The 18,788-nt window shown below is 45.1% G+C and overlaps 1 protein-coding gene across 3 annotated transcripts in view; it reads right to left on the reverse strand.

Annotated features, from left to right (window-relative positions):
* DYNC1H1 (dynein cytoplasmic 1 heavy chain 1) overlaps nucleotides 1-18,788 on the reverse strand; it is a gene marked incomplete at its 5' end in the record, with an annotated part of 112,337 nt that overhangs the window by 23,827 nt on the left and 69,722 nt on the right. For 2 of the 3 annotated variants that reach the window (XR_014226067.1, XM_082275241.1), the window contains 12 exons: nucleotides 1,062-1,156; nucleotides 1,294-1,428; nucleotides 2,146-2,399; nucleotides 3,463-3,613; nucleotides 3,897-4,043; nucleotides 4,966-5,119; nucleotides 6,530-6,657; nucleotides 7,148-7,360; nucleotides 9,544-9,759; nucleotides 10,537-10,654; nucleotides 16,346-16,541; nucleotides 18,336-18,456. Coding sequence is in view for 2 of the 3 variants with exons in the window: in XM_082275241.1 (XP_082131367.1) it covers nucleotides 1,062-1,156; nucleotides 1,294-1,428; nucleotides 2,146-2,399; nucleotides 3,463-3,613; nucleotides 3,897-4,043; nucleotides 4,966-5,119; nucleotides 6,530-6,657; nucleotides 7,148-7,360; nucleotides 9,544-9,759; nucleotides 10,537-10,654; nucleotides 16,346-16,541; nucleotides 18,336-18,456 (1,928 nt within the window). Of the gene's footprint in view, nucleotides 1-1,061; nucleotides 1,157-1,293; nucleotides 1,429-2,145; nucleotides 2,400-3,462; nucleotides 3,614-3,896; nucleotides 4,044-4,965; nucleotides 5,120-6,529; nucleotides 6,658-7,147; nucleotides 7,361-9,543; nucleotides 9,760-10,536; nucleotides 10,655-13,914; nucleotides 14,111-16,345; nucleotides 16,542-18,335; nucleotides 18,457-18,788 lie in introns of all 3 variants that reach the window. The other variant, XM_082275242.1, reaches the window with a different exon arrangement.

Here is an 18,788-nt window from a genome sequence, read left to right on the forward strand (position 1 = left end):
CTCAAATTCATTGCGGGCCGCATCAGCATTACGGTTGCCCTCAAAGGGCCGCTTATATCTGTAAGATTAGATGTCCAGAGCACCCCACATCCCCTTACACCCTTTACATGGGATGTCAAGAGCCCAACCACCATCAGAAGTCAAGAGTCAGAGGGGTGGGGCTGATGTTAGAGGGGGCAGGCTGATGTCAGAGGGGGCGGGCTGATGTCAGAGGGGGCGGGCTGATGTCAGAGGGGGCGGGCTGATGTCAGAGGGGGCGGGCTGATGTCAGAGGGGGCGGGCTGATGTCAGAGGGGGCGGGCTGATGTCAGAGGGGGCGGGCTGATGTCAGAATCAGAGGAAGCTTTTGTATTAACCACTTGCCGACTGCCCGATCTTTCCCGTAGTTAGTAAACGCAATAACTTTTGCGCAAACCAATCAAAATACGCTTACTGCGATATTTTTTACCAATAACGTAGTAGAAAACAAATTGGCCTAAAATGATAAAAATTTTTTAGATTTTTACATTTTTTGGGGGGGAATTTCATATAAAAAAAATGTGAAAAATATTGTTTTTTTTTTCAAAATTGTCGCTCTTTTTTTGTTTATAGCGCAAACAATAAAAATCGCACAGGTGATCAAATACCACCAAAAGAAATCTCTGTTTGTGGGAAAAAAAGGACGTCAAATTTGTTTGGGTACAGCGTCACACGACCGCGCAATTGTCCGTTAAAATCACGCAGTGCCGAATCGCAAAAATAGGGCCTGGTCTTTGAGCAGCCAAATCCTCCGGGGCTGAAGTGGTTAATGACTAGAATACATAATTAGTGCCAGACTCTGTTCTGGATAGGAGACAAGAGGTCTCGGCTCCAACCCGGAACACAATGCAGTTTGCTGTATGTAGCCTCAGCTACACTGAACACCGCACATCCAGCAGCCTCACATGTTGGCGAGGGAAGGTCCGTTTGTTAGATGGCCCAAACAAATGATGTAAAGTATTGTAAAAGCTGGAGTTCAGCTTTGGTGTAAAAATTATCCGAACCTGCAGGGAAAGAAAAAAACCAAAACACAGAAACATTACCCAATCGTTCCCTTCAGCTTAATCCTGGCCAGCAGCATGGCAAAGGTAAGGTGGTCCTGATGCAACATCCCTCGGGCCACCCTGTTGAAGGCCACCTGGAAAAAAGTATGAAAGTTTCACCAATTAAAAAGTTCCATATCGCAGGGATCAGGGAGATCATACATCAGAGGACGATAACCGGGATCTTATACCATCAGGCCGGACATTATAAAAGATGGGGGGGTCACTGTACCTGGAAGAGGTCCTTGGTGATGACAGAGAGACGCTGAGTGTGATCTGTGATGCCTTTAAGGTTGGCGTTCTCATAGAGCACAGTGTGGTAGATGTCCAGGAAGAATTGCAGGGAGTATTGGTACAGGAAGTGGATCTACACCAAGAAAACAAATTAAATCATTACACTTCATGGATCACGGGTACAGCAGATCTAACGGGTCCTGCTTTCCTGAAGAGATAAAGTGGTCTGAAAAGTCTTTCAGGTCTGACACTTTTGGATGTTTACCCCCCTCTACCTGCTGTGGCTCCATTTACCCCATAACAGTACTACAGGCTTTTGGGGGGGGGGGGGGGACAAGTATGAGGGGCTAAAGAACTGGAATATGAAGGTAGGTTAACCATGGATAATAAATACTGTACAAGTAAACTAGGTATGTTCAACACAAAAAAAGGCATCAGGCATTGCTCGACGCGTTTCGTAGACCATATTGCTACTTCAGGAGCAGATGCTAAAAAAATATATCTAGGAATAATAAATTTACTCCCTTAGTTCCCATTGTGGACGTTTCTGACAACCCTTGGTTGGAACCATTCTAAATAGCGACAGCACCCAAAAACTACTAAAAACATGCAGACATGAAGGGTGGCCCAACGGAGGAGAAAAGAATCACAAATAAACCACTACAGGAAGACTCTACATGTCAAACAGTAATCAAAATACGGAACCGAGTGCATTGGTCGTGTCACAAAGTTACTTTCAAGTGAAAAACTGTACATGTTGCTGACTTACAAAGCTAAAACACTAGAGGGATTCTGTCCCTGCTCCCTGCATGTGACACCGTCATACACGGAGGCGGCTGCAGTTCCTCACCTGTTTGAGTGACTCCATAGTGAAGTAGATGCTGCTGCAGGCAGTGGAAAGGGGCAGATACTGCTGGGACACGGTCTCCACCTCCTGCATGATGATGTCCGTCTCTTCCACTTTGCGGGTGACCTCGGCTGCCTCCTTCTTTAGGTTCTCCAAAGTGGTGATGATGGTGTCATCGTCCAGTATGCGACCTTTGACCTCATTGAGAGCCTGAAGAAGAGATTTCTCCAGCTGTCTCAAGCGGAGCTGGAACTCACCTGGAAAGTAAGAACACCGTTATTTCCAGTTCTCTCCCTGCACAACAACCTCTAAACTGGTAAAAGCATCCTCTACTGTACAATTCATATCACATGTACATTGCATTCACCAAGTACCTCTCCATCAGCCAACAGAACAGACTGGGATCGACCGATTATCGGCAAAGCCGATAGGCACTTTCCCCGATATAACGGAATCGGCCACCAAGGATGACCGATATTTCGGGAAAGTGCTTGTACTGGAGTGATGCCTGCAGTGGAGACATCGCCCGGGTCTCCCATCCCACCGGGAGATCCGGGCAACCAGCCTGCATGGCCGCCGAAGACCCGATCCAAGCCGCATTCGGCTCTGATCAGGTCTCCATGCAAACACCCGGAAGTGATATCATGACATCACTTCTGGGTACTCTGCACCAGATTCCAAACAGCCAGCCAGACTTGGCGTTTTGAATGTTTTTAAGTGCAGAGGAGGGGTTTGGGGTATTTTAGACCCCCAGATCCTTCCACAACAGTACCTGTCAAGTAAAAAAACACATTTTTTTAATTAAATGTACGAAAATATCAGCCGATGCCGAAACGCGATGACCAAAATATCGGTAGTGAAAAAACTATATCGGTTGATCCCTAGAACAGACACTCCCTCTGTAAGCCTGATTTCAATAGATGGGATGCTGCCACTCAATTCAAAGTAGCTGTAGTTGAACCCTACCTTGTGACATGCAGTACACTTGTACGACTCTAAAGTTATGCCGGCTTTGGAGCAAAACTTTGGATGGGTGAGACTTGGATAAGACTTTGGCATTAACCAGTGATAATGGACAACTATTTCACAGCTGCATGAATAATGCTCAGGTACGACTTTCATGCAACGTTTAAGTTGCATGAAAAGTCAGACCAACGTAGTGCATGAATTACTTTTGAAGCCGCAGGAACTTTTTAAGTCTCACATATATGAATGGTTATCATTGGGAAACAACTGGTCATGCAACTCTGATGTCCAACGTTGCATGACAAGTCGCACCATCCGTCCCGTTTCACTCAATCAGTACAAGCCTGAGCTCACCTTGAAGTTTAAGGAGATCGGATCGCTTTTCATCCACATCAGGTCTTTCTGCCTTCAGGACCTCATTCAGACACTGGCTCTGCAGACTGCTGCGAGTCACAGTGAAGTTGACAAATGTTACACGGGAGCACAGATCTGGCGGGAATTCCACCTTTTAATAAAATGGATAAAACCAGTAAGACATCAGGAAGGGAGCCATCTAAGGCAGTGGTCCTCAACCCTGGTCCTCAGGGCCCACTAACAGGCCAGGTTTGCAAGATAACTGAAATACATCCCAGGTGATATCATTTGCTGCTCAGTGATTGCAGTATTCTAGTCTGCATCTCCCTAAGGTAATACTTAAAATCTGGCCTGTTAGTGGGCCCTGAGGACCGGAGTTGAGGACCACTGATCTAAGGCGTCATTTCTCAGAAGCCGCCTGTGCAGTTACTTACCGTGGGATCCCTGGTGGAGAGGAATATTACAAAGGATGGGGACAAGTCAATGTCCTGATCTCCCAGTGTGATCAACACTCTGCCACCGGTTCTACGGACCTCTCGGTTCAGGACAGGGTTCAGGATTGGATCATAGCTTTCAACATCCTAAAATGGGAGGAATTAAAAACATTTACAAAACATCAGAAACCAAAAAGTCACCTAGTGGTAGGAAGTAAAACTACACAAACATTTAGCTGACCCCTGCAGGACTTTCTTTTCCCTAATAGCGGTCCTAAAGGGTAGCAAGCATCAGTCAACCCACTTCCTCTAAGCCCAGTCACAGCCCCCCCCCCCCCCACCATGGCGACATTACAGCAGAGGGAGCAAAAGACACCAGCACACCATGAACCTCCACAATGGGTCCAAAACTTTATTCAGCAATCACATAGTTGCAGCAAATATCAACATTTCAGAGCCTCTTTATTGGGCACATATGCCTGAAGGGTCCTGTGAGGCTCTGAAACATTGATATTTGCTGCAATGTGATCACTAAAAAAAAAAAAAAAAAAAAAAAAAAAAAAAAGCTTTGGACTCATTGTGGAGATCCATGGTGTGCTGGTGACTTCTCTCGCTCTCACTATTCACGGTTCCAGTTGGTGGTCGCTGCAGCCCCCACTTATGTGCAGCCGTGTTACAGGAAGGGGTGTGGGGAATAATAAGTTGTATTACAGCAGACTGGGTTCAATATATTACCACTCTAAACACAGCTCCGGGGTCATTACATATTACAGAGCTCCTCATTACAGATCACCATTCAGTACAATAGAAGAGGACCACCGTCCTTGCCATGTAATTGGACCAGCACTGCCAGAGAAGAGGAAGGATCTCATTGGACCAGTACTGCCAGACAAGAGGAAGGATCTAATTGGACCAGTACTGCCAGAGAAGAGGACGGATCTAATTGGACCAGTACTGTCAGAGAAGAGGAAGGATCTAATTGGACCAGTACTACCAGAGAATAGGAAGGATCCAATTGGACCAGTACTGTCAGAAGAACCTTTGTTCAGTTTGAGAGATCTGACCTCACCTGGACAAGTAATGGGTTTCCAAAACGCAGAGCGCTTTCCAAGTTCTTTCTGAAGGCATCATCCAGGAAGCTTGTGCGGGTGATCTTGCGGTCCTTGTATTCGTTCATGATGAATTCTGTTGCTTGGCCTGATGGGTCAATGATCAGAGGATACCTGGAACACACACACATGGGATTGCAGCATCTGATCCCATATTCACTTCTGGTATGGAATGTGGTGAGGACCCTCCTGGATCTACAGTATCGCATTCTTTGAATCCATGACACATTACTGCCTCTAACACTTGTTATACAAACTCCCGTCTATCATGTTCTAAATTGTCCATTATGTAAATTGAAAAACTCATAAGAAATATAAAGTGGTAGCAAACTTTTTTTTTGGAATTGGCATATAGCAGCCCCAAAACCCTCCTCTTTTCACGCCCATGGGGGCCCTTGTGCATGCTCACTCCCGAGTCCTGCTGCTGCATCTATTGAGAGACACTGGCTTAGATTGACAGCACTGGGAGCCAATGGCCCCTTGTGCCCCAGCAAAGTGAGCAACAGAAGTGAGGAGAGAGAAGAGTTGTTACAGACGTGCAACTGGGTCAAAAAAATGGTTCAGATAAACAAGGGGGGGGGGGGGGGGGGAGGGGGTTGCTGCACATAGATGTTTTTTTACCTTTATGCACAAAATGCAAACTTGTGCCTTTTCAACCACTTTAAAACTCTGCTCAGCTAAACACCTGTGGGATGGTGGTGAAAAAAAACAGGGCTAAGCCTTGCACTACTTGCTGGTAGTCACATAGAAGCTCAGGTCATGCTACAGAACACACCTGTCCTTATTAGAAGTGCTTAAGCAGACTGCTGGACGTTCACCCGGTTCCTGATGAACAGATTAGTCTTCTATGCTTTTTGACTATTCCTGCAAATTGTTGGACTGCATCTACAAGTAGTTTGTCTGTGTCTATTCTGACCAGACTGTTATCTCTACTATCATCAGTCCCTGCTTTGACAGTTGTCCGTTTAATTTAACCACTTTAAGACCAGAGGATTTTGCTGCTCAATGACCAGGCCACTTTTTTAACTTGGCACTGCGTGACTTTAACGGACAATTACGCAGTCATGCAATGCTGTACCCAAACGTCATTCCCCCCCCCCCCCCCCCCCCCCCCACAAATAGAGCTTTCTTTTGGTGGTATTTGATCACCTTTGCGCTCATTTTTTGTGATATTAGTAAAGAAAGAGTGAAAATATCTGTTCTAAGGTCTATCCCTACACTTTTCTAAACTTGTTTTTACCTTAGTGCAAAGAATGCATCAAGGTAAAAAAAGTTAGGGCTTTAGAATGGCTTTTAAACCAGAAATCTTAGTCTGAATATTTGACATCTAAGTGCAGAAATACATTCTGGTTCCAAGATTTGAAAGGCCTGGTATATATAAATATACACAGTTACACTGGTCCAAAATGGGAATAATGCAAGTATGAAAGAAAAATAGTTCATACCTGAAATTTCTCCAACTATACAACAGATAAGACACCAGAAATGGGTTGCTCTCAAGTATTCTGAATAGAAAAGACGTACCTGTTGAATCGTTTTAGCATGATGGCATTCTCAGTGCACAGGTCATCCGCAGGTAAGGAGCTGGCCTGCCAGCGAAGCCTTTCGTCTGCATTGGACAGATATTCTGTTCTGGCAATATCTGTGCGGAACTATGGACAAGAAAGAAAACTAAATATGTAAAAAGGCACAGTAAAGCCGGTGTGGCAGATTCAGATCATTCTGGTATCTAATCATTCTATCATGCAAGTGCGTTGCTGTAAACTGACCCAATACATTGTGAACAGGCTGTCATAGCACTGCAATGGATCCTAAAATAAAAAAAAAAAACAAAAAAAAAAAAAAAAAAAAAAAAACAAAAAAAAACATCTTACCTGAACCCATTATTTTTTTCAGCACAACTTAAAAAAAAAAGTTGATATCCATGCATGGTGTTAAAACCGCAGGTCCATTGTGGTGCCCTGGAGTGCCATCCAAAAATGAATGTACTGCAAGCTCCCAAATCTTGCATTATGGTACCATGCCACAAAAATACAATTTTACAGCAAATGCTGAGGTGTAAACCTGGCCTAAAACAAATGAAATTCTCTTTTCTGTAACACCAGCATTTAAGCAATAAAAGGACTGAGTGGAGTATATTACCTGGATGTTGGCTTGCTGCAAATGATGAGACCAGGTGGTGAACAAGTTTTGCCTCATCTGCTGGTCGAAGTATCCGGCATAGGCGATGAAAGCTGCGGACAGAAGACAGTCGCCAGCAATGGTGGACATCTGGTTTTTGAAGGTCTCGCTGGTTTTCTCCCACCTCTCTCTCTCCGCAGACAAGCTTTTCAGAAGTGCAGTACTACGATTCACCTGAAATTCAAATCAGATCTATAAAAGCTGAAAGATAATTAAGTGGAGCAAGTGCCGATACATTAAACCCCTCTATAAAAATAAACCCACGGTCACCTTGCGGTGAACAAAAGCCCATCTTTAGGGTCTGAAACTGTGCTGCGTATTATGCCATACTACTGGGTAACTGGCTACTATTGTATTATTGTACTATTAGTAACTGGATACTATTGTATTATAGAATTATTAGTAACTGGCTACTATTGGGTATCATGCCATGCTATTGGTCCATCTGATGCCAAAACATGCAGCCACCCCCCATTAGATATCTGTGTTTAGTAACAATGTCAGGACCCCCTTAAATGATTGCCCATGGTTACCCTCATACGACTTGGCAATACAGCTCAAACTTCTACTGCAACAAATCAGCATTTTTGCTCAGACATGCGACAAGGATTGGCCACATAGGTCCTTTGCATGTGTCTGCCGCCCCCCCCCCCCCCCCACCCAGGTCCTTTGCATGTGTCTGCCTCCCCTCCCCCCGACCCAGGTCCTTTGCATGTGACTTCCGCCCCCCCCCCCCCCCAAAAAAAAAAAAAAAAAATTGTGCTGGGATTTGTTCATCCTAAAACATTTAGAGGAGGAGTTACTCAGGAAAAAAAATAAATATAAACACACCATAGAAAGTATAGTTAAACCAAGGGTGACCACATATAAGCACTAGATGAGCCCAAAAGGGTGAAGGTGATGGCGCACACAAAGTCAAGGATAATGTAACACCCTTTGTTGAAGTGTAGAAAATGTTTAATAAAAGATATTCAAAAACAGTGTAAGAAAATGGCAAGCCTAAAATGGAGACCCCCAGTCTGCGGTATAAAAACGAGAAAGTAGGGGAATCACAGTTGCGTATTCCGCTGACTCGCTGTCAACCAGGAGGGGGCGGCGGTGCAGGCGGCCTCACTGTAGTCCTAGCCGTAGAGATAGCGGGGTGTCCCAGGGGGACGTGGAGAGGGAGACCCAGATCACCTAATGCCCATGATGAACAGGAAGGGAGGGAGTGTGAAGCAGTGGAGGCATCTCTGTGGCAGGCCCTGACCAGCCAAAAGGACCCCTCGGTGAGTTTGCACCAGAACGAGATCCAGACGCAACGTCAGACTCTTAGAAGGAAGCCGACCAAGACAAGGCTTGAGCCGCTGATGGTGAAGAGGGGAGACTGCTGTTGGAGATCACAGGGGTTGAGGGGCAGAAGAGGCTTGCTATTTCAATCTGTTGTCCTGACAACATGTTTCGGGCAGGGCCCTTCCTCAGGTCATATGATCTCCATTCTCCTCACACCACTGCCAGCCCAGGCTCGATCCGATCCCTGGGAGTAGAGATCACATGACCTAAGGGCCCTGCCCGAAACAAGTCGTCAGGACAACAGATTGAAGTAGAAAGCCTCTTCTGCTCCCCCCTTTGACTCCAGCGATCCAACAGTCTCAGCTCTTCCCCATCAGCGGCTCAAACCTCTTGGTCAGCTTCCTTCGGAGAGTCTGACATCACGTCGGGCTCTCCTCCTGGTGCAAACTCACCACGGAGGGGTCCTTTGGCCGGTCAGGGCCTGCCATGGAGACACCACCACTGCTTCACACTCCCCCTTGCCGTACATTATGGGCATTAGGTGATCTGGGTCTCCCTCTCTGCCCCCCCGGGACACCCCCCCATCGCCATGGCTAGGACTACAGTGAGGCCGCCTGCACTGCCGCACCCTCCTGGTTGCCAATACGCCCTCCACAGTGAGACAGCTGAATACACAACTGAGTCACCTCCACTCTTTATACCGCAGAACAGGAGCCTCAATTTTAGGCTTGCCATTGTCTTACACGTTTTTTGCATATCTTCTTTTAATAAACATTTTCTATACATCAACAAAGGGTGTTACCCTTGACTGTGCTGCCATCACCATCACCCTTTTGGGATCATCTAGTGCTTATATGTGGTCACCCTTGGTTTGATTATACGTTTCAGCATCTCTCCTGGTGCGATTTCCTACACAGCTGCTTTTTTGATCCCCACACGCCAATTGTCTTTCAATACTGAAGGGGCGTAGGTCCCCAGAGTTTTGAGTGCCTGACTATTTTTGTGCTTTCACCATAGAAAGTATGAATGTCTCATGGATTAGAGCAAACAAATATAAGACACGAGGGTCCACCATTTTATCTTACCTTGGCTTCTACAGCAGCCAAATCTGCTTTGATGGCCTGGGCTTCGGAAATGAGGACAGCATATTCCTCCTTGTAGCGGGCGATGCTGGCCTCCAAGTCACGGATCATCTGCTCCACTTCATTGGCCTTTGCCTGGTTGTCTTTGGCATCATCCTCCAGTTTTTGGAGTTCATTCCTCAGGGGCTCCACACGCTTTAACATATCGGCGTAGTTCAGCTGTTGGAAGATAAAAGGAATTTATTCCAACAAGCGTGTCTTTCTGAGGTTGGGGTTGCTCTAAGAGCTGAGCTGGGTTCTACCAAAATTGGTGAGGGCATAGTACAGGAACAAGTTCCCCCTATAAAATGGCAACCTTCCTACTGCAGACTCGATACTCTTGGGGTCTTTTATATGGATCATACAAACCAGTGCTATGATGTTTGCAAAATGGCCTCTGGACAATGGAAGTTCAATTGCCAATTAATGCTTCAAGCGCACCCTTACTACACAAGGGAGCCATCAAAGTGCAAGGGCTCCTTTACACGGGCAATCCAGGACATACAAGGGGTTTCAATGGCAGGGAATCCGCACACCCTAACCACAGGTATACGTTGCATGTGCATCTACCTGGACAGCCATGGCGGCTGTCAATTTATAATTCCTTAAAACAAGCAGAGCAGCCACAACAGTGATCCCAGCTGCAAGAATACAGATTCCTGCCACTGAATCTGCAGACCAGTCCTAATCACCCATATGAACGAGGGATATTTTGCTTTTTTTACCCACACTGGCACCAGACAAATATTAGGCTTTGTCCCCCCCCCCCCCCATTTACACACATGAATTGCAACGTGCAAGCTGTGGCACCATACATTCAGAAAGTAGGACTTGTTCCCCCAAAGCTCTTCAATGCAATTCATTAGTATAACGGAAGCCATTTAAAAACTAGGAATTCTGCCTGCAGAAAATAAACCCTTAAACACAAAATAAAACCAGCAGAACATTGGCCGTTACCTGAGCAATCGCCCATTTCACCATAGGCCCACAAGCCAGGGAGGCTCTGTTCACAATTTCATAGTTGTAGCTGGGATTGGATAAATAATTCTTCTTCATTTTCTCCCGAATAGCATCACTAAAAAGGTTCAAATAAAAAAAAGTCAGGCTTATACTAGAAGAGCAGCACCTACACAGCAGCAGTTTTCTGTGCTAAGGGGGCAATGCTGCAAAATGGAAATACTGTCCTACTAAATTCTGACAGGGCCTCTTCTCTCGTGCTGAGTCAATGGTCGGCAATAAAGATTTATCTGGGAGAGCCAAAGTCAAAGCTGACTGCTGCAGTCCAGACTTAGCAGAGAAAAACATTCAACTTTGTTAGGCTGTAAAGAGACCGGAGGGTTCAAGGGACAAATTCAAGAGACATCGGGAATTCAATACTGAATACAGATTAGTTGAAGGGACGGGCGTCATTCGGAAAACTCACTGACTCCGGGTAGGTGGCTCACATGCAACCGGGGCTACTCTGACCAAATTTATAAACCTAAAGTCCCCTGTACAGGACATCCAATGCATTTCAGGGGAAAAGTCCTATATGGGCTACCAGACCCATAAAAAAAAAAAAAAAAAAAAACAAAAAAAAAAAAAAAAAACCCTTACACAAATTAGAATGATCTATACACACTATATATATATATAAAATATATATACACATATACACACACACATACATATATACAGTATCTGACAAATGTAAGTACACCCCCACATTTCTGTAAATAATTTATTCTATCTTTTCATGTGACAACACTGAAGAAATGAGACTTTGCTACAATGTAAAGTAGTGAGTGTACAGCTTGTATAACAGTGTAAATTTACTGTCCCCTCAAAATAACTCAACACACAGCCATTAATGTCTAAACCGCTGGCAACAAAAGTCAGTACACCCCTAAGTGACAACACACAGCCATTAATGTCTAAACCACTGGTAACAAAAGTGAGTACACCCCTAAGTGACAATCTCCAAATTGGGCCCAAAGTGTCAATATTTTGTGTGGCCGCCATTATTTTCCAGCACTGCCTTAACCCTCTTGGGCATGGAGGTCACCAGAGCTTCAGAGGTTGTCACTGGAATCCTCTTCCCCTCCTCCATGATGACATCACAGAGCTGGTGGATGTTAGAGACCTTGCGCTCCTCCACCTTCTGTTTGAGGATCCCCACAGATGTTCAATAGGGTTTAGGTCTGGAGACATGCTTGGCCAATTTGCAGACCAATTTTGCAGACCAATTTGATGCAGTGTGCGGTGTATGGTCTGAGCACTGACAGGCTGACCCCCCACCCCTTCAACCTCTGCAGCAATGCTGGCAGCACTCATACGTTTATTTCCCAAAGACAATCTCTGGATATGACGCTGAGCACGGCACTCAACTTCTTTGGTGGACCATGGTGAGGCCTGTTCTGAGTGGAACTTGTCCTGTTAAACCGATGTATGGTCTTGGCCACCGTGCTGCAGCTCAGTTTCAGGGTCTTGGCAATCTTTTTTTATAGCCTAGGCCATCTATATATAGAGCGGTGGTTCTCAACTCCGTTCCTCAGGACCCACTAACAGGCCAGATTTTAAGTATAAAGCCCCGTACACACGAGCCGAAATTCGGCCGGGAATTTTCGTCCGACGACCAATCTGCCGATTTTCGGCTCGTTAGTATGGTGCTTCCGACAACCGACTCAGACTTTTGGGCCGAAAAAATTCTGGTGTCCAGGCTATATCATTTTTGTCGACCATCAAAACACGTCCGATTTTCGTCTCAGTACAGATTTCGATGGGGAAAAATCTTCTGAGCAAGTCTGGGCATGCTCAGAGATGAAAGAACACAAAGAAAGCAAACCAACACATGACATCACTTCTGAAGTAGAATTCTGTCGTGTGGGAAAATTTGTGTGCAGTCTAGGCACATTCCAACCAACAGACGCCACTCTGGACAAAAAGACAGACAACCAGTCACCGGAAATTTGTTGCGTGTGTACGGGGCTTTACCTTGGAGAGATGCAGACTAGAATACTGCAATCACTGAGCAGCAAATTATATCACCTGGGATGTATTTCAGTTATCTTGCAAACCTGGCCTGTTAGTGGGTTCTGAGAACAGGAGTGGAGAACCACTCATGTAGAGCAATTCTTTTTCTTTCAGATTCAGATTCTTTCAGATCCTCAGAGAGTTCTTTGCCATGAGGTGCCATGTTGAACTTCCAGTGACCAGTATGAGAGAGTGAGAGCGATAACACCAAATGTAACACACCTGCTCCCCATTCACACCTGAGACCTTGTAACACTAACGAGTCACATGACACTGGGGAGGGAAAATGGCTAATTGGGCCCAATTTGGACTCTTTCACTTAGCGGTGTACTGACTTTTGTTGCCAGCGGTTTAGACATTAATGGCTGTGTGTTGAGTTATTTTGAGGGGACAGTAAATTTACACTGTTATACAAGCTGTACACTCACTACTTTACATTGTAGCAAAGTCTCATTTCTTCAGTGTTGTCACATGAAAAGATAGAATAAAATATTTACAAATATCTGAGGGGTGTATTTATACATGGTGATCATATCCCCCCCCCCCCCTTACAGTAGCTCGCATAAGGGGGGATTGGATCTCCATGTATAAATACTTATTGTGAGATAATGTACCTCTATATCCCTCTATCTATCTAAATATATAAAATAAACTAAAGAATAATGTGATATTTCAGTAACACACCATACTAATCAAACTGCTACAACTTTCACTAAATTGGTGATTAAATGAATAGTAAAGGACTTGCATGTGGGAAAGTACATAGAAGGGACATGAGAATCCGTGTAATACAATTAAGCCGGTAAACTTTAAGTATCTCCACTTCTGCAGCCAAACTAGGATACAGCTGGCTCAAGAAGTGAAGCTACATTAGAAGTTTACCTGCTTGATGCAAAAAAAAAAAAAAAAAAAATAAAAGCCATCTTGCATGTATTCCTTCTGTGTATTTAGCGGGGTGCCTGGAGTTCAGCGTTAACCATTTGCTGAGTGTCTGCACTGGACCCAGCAGGCTTCTCTTGCTGCGCACGGATTGAGGAGTGAACGAGCAGCTCTACATCTGGGATCAGAACCTGATTGTTTATTTACCTGCCTGCAGATGGACCAAATTGATGCCAAAAAATAAAATAAAAAATATGCTGCAAGAAGGAGCAGCCGATGCTTAAAGATTAAATTCAGCAGGGATTAGGAAGGACAGGGCTATAAAATAAAGCATGGAAGAGAGTTATGCGCACTTTAACAGAGGGCAGACGGAAGTGAAGCAAGTTGTAGTTTCTGTTGAAGGGAGCAGCAGATTGCTGAACAGCCGAGGACAGAAGACAATACCTGAGATCTTCTGGGATCAGGTTGATAATCTGGGTGATGAAATTGTCCCTGAGAACAACAGTTCTGATCTTTCTCCAATCACTCGTCTCCTCGCCCAGGAGGAGACAGATAGACTCTAAGGCCAGTTTTACTGCAGCGGGAGGGTTGGCCATTGCTTTTACTTCAACAAGGTGTTGTCTTTTTATAGAGCTCACCGCTATGAAGGGGGGGTGAAAACAGCGTTAACATACATGCAGGGTTAGTAACATAAACTGCCGCTGGGGATCCGCAAAAGGAATTTCAGTTCCAGGAAATGTAAGGAGAAAATCCAAATACTGAGCAACTCCAACCAGACCGGGCGTTCAAAGTGGCGTTATCTGTAGGCTTTTACAGCGGGGAGATCTTCCTTGCCAAGTCCTTGGCTGGGTATTGCCACTGTGGACTTTGGACTTGTTCATACAGGCTTCAGGTTGTAGAAGAGTATCTATGACAAGTTCATACAGAACATTTGTAAAAAGATTTCTGCAATCTTCAAATAGTTCTGTTGAAGTCTCCAAACACTCCAAGACTCTCCTGCGCCTGAAGGTGAGCCTCACACAAAGCAGCTCTCCCAGGGCTTAGATGCCCCTTATCCAATATAGAGCTTCCCTTGCTGCCCTCCCAAGACTGGGGATGTCCAGATAAGCCAGGAACAAGAAAAAACAAGAGTGCACCGGCCTAGCGCATTACCTCAAAATAAAAAAACGGCTTTATAAAAGTGCAAATTCACACTCACAAAGAGAACATAAAAGCATATCAACCATGTTTTTGCAGCATCTGGGTGGTCTCATCACAGTAATGAATCCTTGCAGCGACTGGCTAACGTGTTTTGAGGACCCGCCTATTCCTCAGAGCCTGAGGAAGAGACGGGTCCTTGAAACACGTTACCACAGTAATGAAGTCCTTGCGACTGGCTATCGTGTTTCAAGGACCCGCCTCTTCCTCAGAGCCTGGTCCAGAGGCAGGTCCTTGAAACACATTAAGACAACAAGAGAAGGGCGCACCGATCTTGTACATTACCACTAAAAAGTTTATTAAAATCAAAATGTGTAGCGTACATTATACTCACAAACATAGGACATGTAAAAGCATGTAGGAAATGGGAACCACACACCTCCAGAACACTTCTCTCCTGCTAGATAACTTAATGGAATCCTCAAAGACCTGGTATGGCTTTTGCGTTTCGAGGGAGAACCCTCTTCCTCAGAGCCAAAATTGCCACTGCTCTGAGGAAGAGGGTTCTCCCTCGAAACGCGAAAGCCATACTTTCGGAGGCGTGTGGTTTCCATTTCCTACATGCTTTTACATATCCTATATTTGCGAGTATAATTTACGCTACCCATTTTGATTTTAATAAACTTTAGTGGTAATGCACAAGGTCGTGCGCCCTTCTCTTGTTGTCTTAATGTGTTTCAAGGACCTGCCTTTTTCTCAGGCTCTTAGGAAGAGGCAGGTCCTTGAAACACAATAGCCAGTCGCAAGGACTTCATTACTGTGGTAACGTGTTTCAAGAACCTGCCTTTTCCTCAGGCTCTGAGGAAAAGGCAGGTCCTCCAAACACGTTAGCCAGTCGCTGCAAGGATTTCATTACTGTGGTAAGACAACACAGATGCTGCAACATTGTTGATATGCTTTTATGTTCTCTTTGTTTGTGAGTGTGAATTTGCACTTTTCGGAAAGCGGTTTTATTTTGAGGCAATGTGCTAGGCAGGTGTGCCCTTGTTTTTCTTTCTAGATCTGTTGAAGTGTTTTGGGCAGGGGAAGGCAACCTTAGCACTCCAGTTGCAGTAAAACTACAAATCCCATCATGCCTCAGCCTGGGAACATGCCTGTGGCGGTCTCAGTCTTGTGTTCTCATGCGGTTTGCTGTTTTCCCAACAGCTGGAGTGCCAAGGTTGCCTATAGGGTCACGATACCTTACAATCTGATGCCTAATTCAATTGGCCCGCTGTAGCCTATAAACAGGGGAACAAAAATCACTGTATGAAGTGAATCCTGCAAAGATCGGGATAAAGCCAATTATTTTACAGAGGAGCACAAAATGATTGCATCTACCCGCTGAATGCAACATATTGAAGTGCACCCCCCTCTGAATGCCACATATTAAAGTGCACCCCCCTCTGAATGCCACATATTGAAGTGCACCCCCCGCTGAATGCCACATATTGAAGTGCACCCCCCTCTGAATGCCACATATTGAAGTGCACCCCCCTCTGAATGCCACATATTGAAGTGCACCCCCCTCTGAATGCCACATATTGAAGTGCACCCCCCTCTGAATGCCACATATTGAAGTGCACCCCCCTCTGAATGCCACATATTGAAGTGCACCCCGGCCTTTGAATAACTTCCTTTATGAACAATTCCTCTCCTCCCCCCAGCAGCAGTTTGTACACAAAACTTATCTATTCACCTGATCTCCTCAGCAGAAAAGTTTACAATAGTCGGGATGAAGTTTTCCCTCATAATGATGGAACGAATTTGTCTCCAGTCCGTTGTACTTTCTCCCAGCAGCAGACAGATGGACTCCAATGCCAGCTTCACTGCTGCTGGAGGATTAGCCATTGAACGGACTTCTACCAGGTGCTGCTTCTTGATTGATTTTACAGCTAATCAGAAGATGCGATCACAGCAGATCAAAAAAAAGGACAGCGAGAGATAGAAAATCAAAAAAAGGACAGGGAAAAAAAAAACGGAAGGAAAGAAAACAAAAATGATGAAATTTGATTAGAACATTCATTATGGAAAATCATAAGTATAACTATTCTAATAAGTGCTGACATGAATATACAACCAATAGGAAATCTAGGCTTGCATTTTCAATAAAATATTCTGTAGCTTCTAACAAAAGAAAAAAAAAAAAAAAAAAAAAAAACTTTCTTCCAATTAAAACCAAAATCCGTTTTAACCCTCTGTGGGTTGATTTACTAAAGAGAAATGGACTGTGCACTTTGCAATGTGTACTTGCTCCAGAGTTTAATAAATTGCGAGGACAATAAACAGCATTATTGCTTGCACACCATTGCATGCTGGAAGTCAGCAGAGCTTCTGTTAATTTGCCAAGTTCTGGAGCAACAGCACAGCCTATTTGCTTTTAGTAAATCTACCCCTCCGCCTAGAAGTCACCTCTGCCCAGGGCAAACTCTGCAGCATCCACTTGGATTTGTTAATGCGATACCTCTGTAGGACTTATTTGCACATCTAGGTAATACATTTTATTTCATGGCCTTTATTTTATTAAAACCCATGCTAATTGTATTATATACTCACAAATGCAGAAATAATTAAAAAAAAACCTGTTGTAAAACATAATTTTTTTTAAACTGTAATGTGACAATTACAGCATTAAACACCGGGCGCTGCAGATTTTTCCCCAGTGCAGCTGCCAGCCTACATGTGGTCGCCAGTCATAACCACCAACATGATCACATGAGGATCCAGGAGGACTGGCTGGTTCCAGATTAGTGAGGACCCAAGATGGCAGTGCAGCGGCTCTCAACAAGGGGTTAATTTACTAAAGCTGGAGTGCGCAAAATCAGGCTCCCTTCACCATAGAAACCAATCAGCTTCTAACCTCAGCTTGTTCAGTTAAGATTTGGTAATAAAACCTGGAAGCCGATTGGTTTATATGCAGAAGTGAGCCTAAATTCGCACTCCCCAGCTTTAGTAAATAAACCCCCGAGTGTTGGCTGATGGCTCTTAAAAGGGAAAAAGAGGTTTGATTTAAACTTATCCCCAGCATGGGTTAAGTGGTGATCGGGATAAACCACCCCCCCCTCCCCCTCCTGTGTGACTACCAGGATAAAAAGTGAGAGACCGTCTCCCCTACTAGGAAGACCGATTGGAAGAAAAACCCAGGAGATGTTGCATAAAGTAAGGAAAAATGTAAAATTTTGGTTAAAGTTGGGCTTTAATCCCAAAAAAAAAAAAAAAAAACCACCGACACGTGCAGTGGGCTGCTGTTCTTTATGTGCTGAGATCTGGCTGTGGGCTCACCACAGACTGAGCTGTTGCTGACAGCTCTCAGTTCAGGCTACAGTATGGGAGCTGGCGGTCACATGATCACCAATTCTCCCTGACCTCTGGGCATTTTGAACTATTTACCCTCTTGGCGCCAACGGCACCCACATATGCAGCCTCCTGGTGGGTGGATCTTGGCGCTGCGGCTGCATATTTGCAAACCCATAATTACAAACCGCTGTGCCAAGAGCACGCTGCCGGTGGGCAATAGAAAACTTCAGCTCATGTGAGCCAATCAAGGCAGTCACATGATCTTAAACGCCACCACCGGTATCTGAAGGCCCTTAAAGGGCCAGGAGGCACTGGCACCAAGGGGATAAAGGAACGCAGAGGCGGGCGTGGAAGGTGGGTAAACAGCTGTAATACATCACTATGGACCTCACCATTCTGAGCCTCTATGACAGCCGGCTCCACTTGGTCCAGATCCTCTTTTACACTCTTCTGCTTCTCAGCAATACCAGCTTGCTGCTTATGCAGCTGCTCCTGGATCTCCTGACTCATGACCTGCAGAACAAAACCATTATCAGAATTTGCCATCCAAATAATTTGAGTAGCAGTGAGTGAGCTCACACACTTCATTCTTTTCATCAGTATTTCAGGATACATATATTGGTGCTGTGCCAGGGAAGAGGGGAAAGGGCAGACATCTGTGCATTACCGGCCAATATACAGGGGACGGGACATGACCAGCCAATATACAGGGGACGGGACATGACCAGCCAATATACAGGGGACGGGACATGACCAGCCAATATACAGGGGACGGGACATGACCCAGCCAATATACAGGGGACATGACCCAGCCAATATACAGGGGACATGACCAGCCAATATAC

The sequence above is a fragment of the Pelophylax lessonae genome (assembly GCF_965119305.1).
Source record: "Pelophylax lessonae genome assembly, chromosome: 13".
In the NCBI taxonomy this organism is placed as follows: domain Eukaryota; kingdom Metazoa; phylum Chordata; class Amphibia; order Anura; family Ranidae; genus Pelophylax; species Pelophylax lessonae.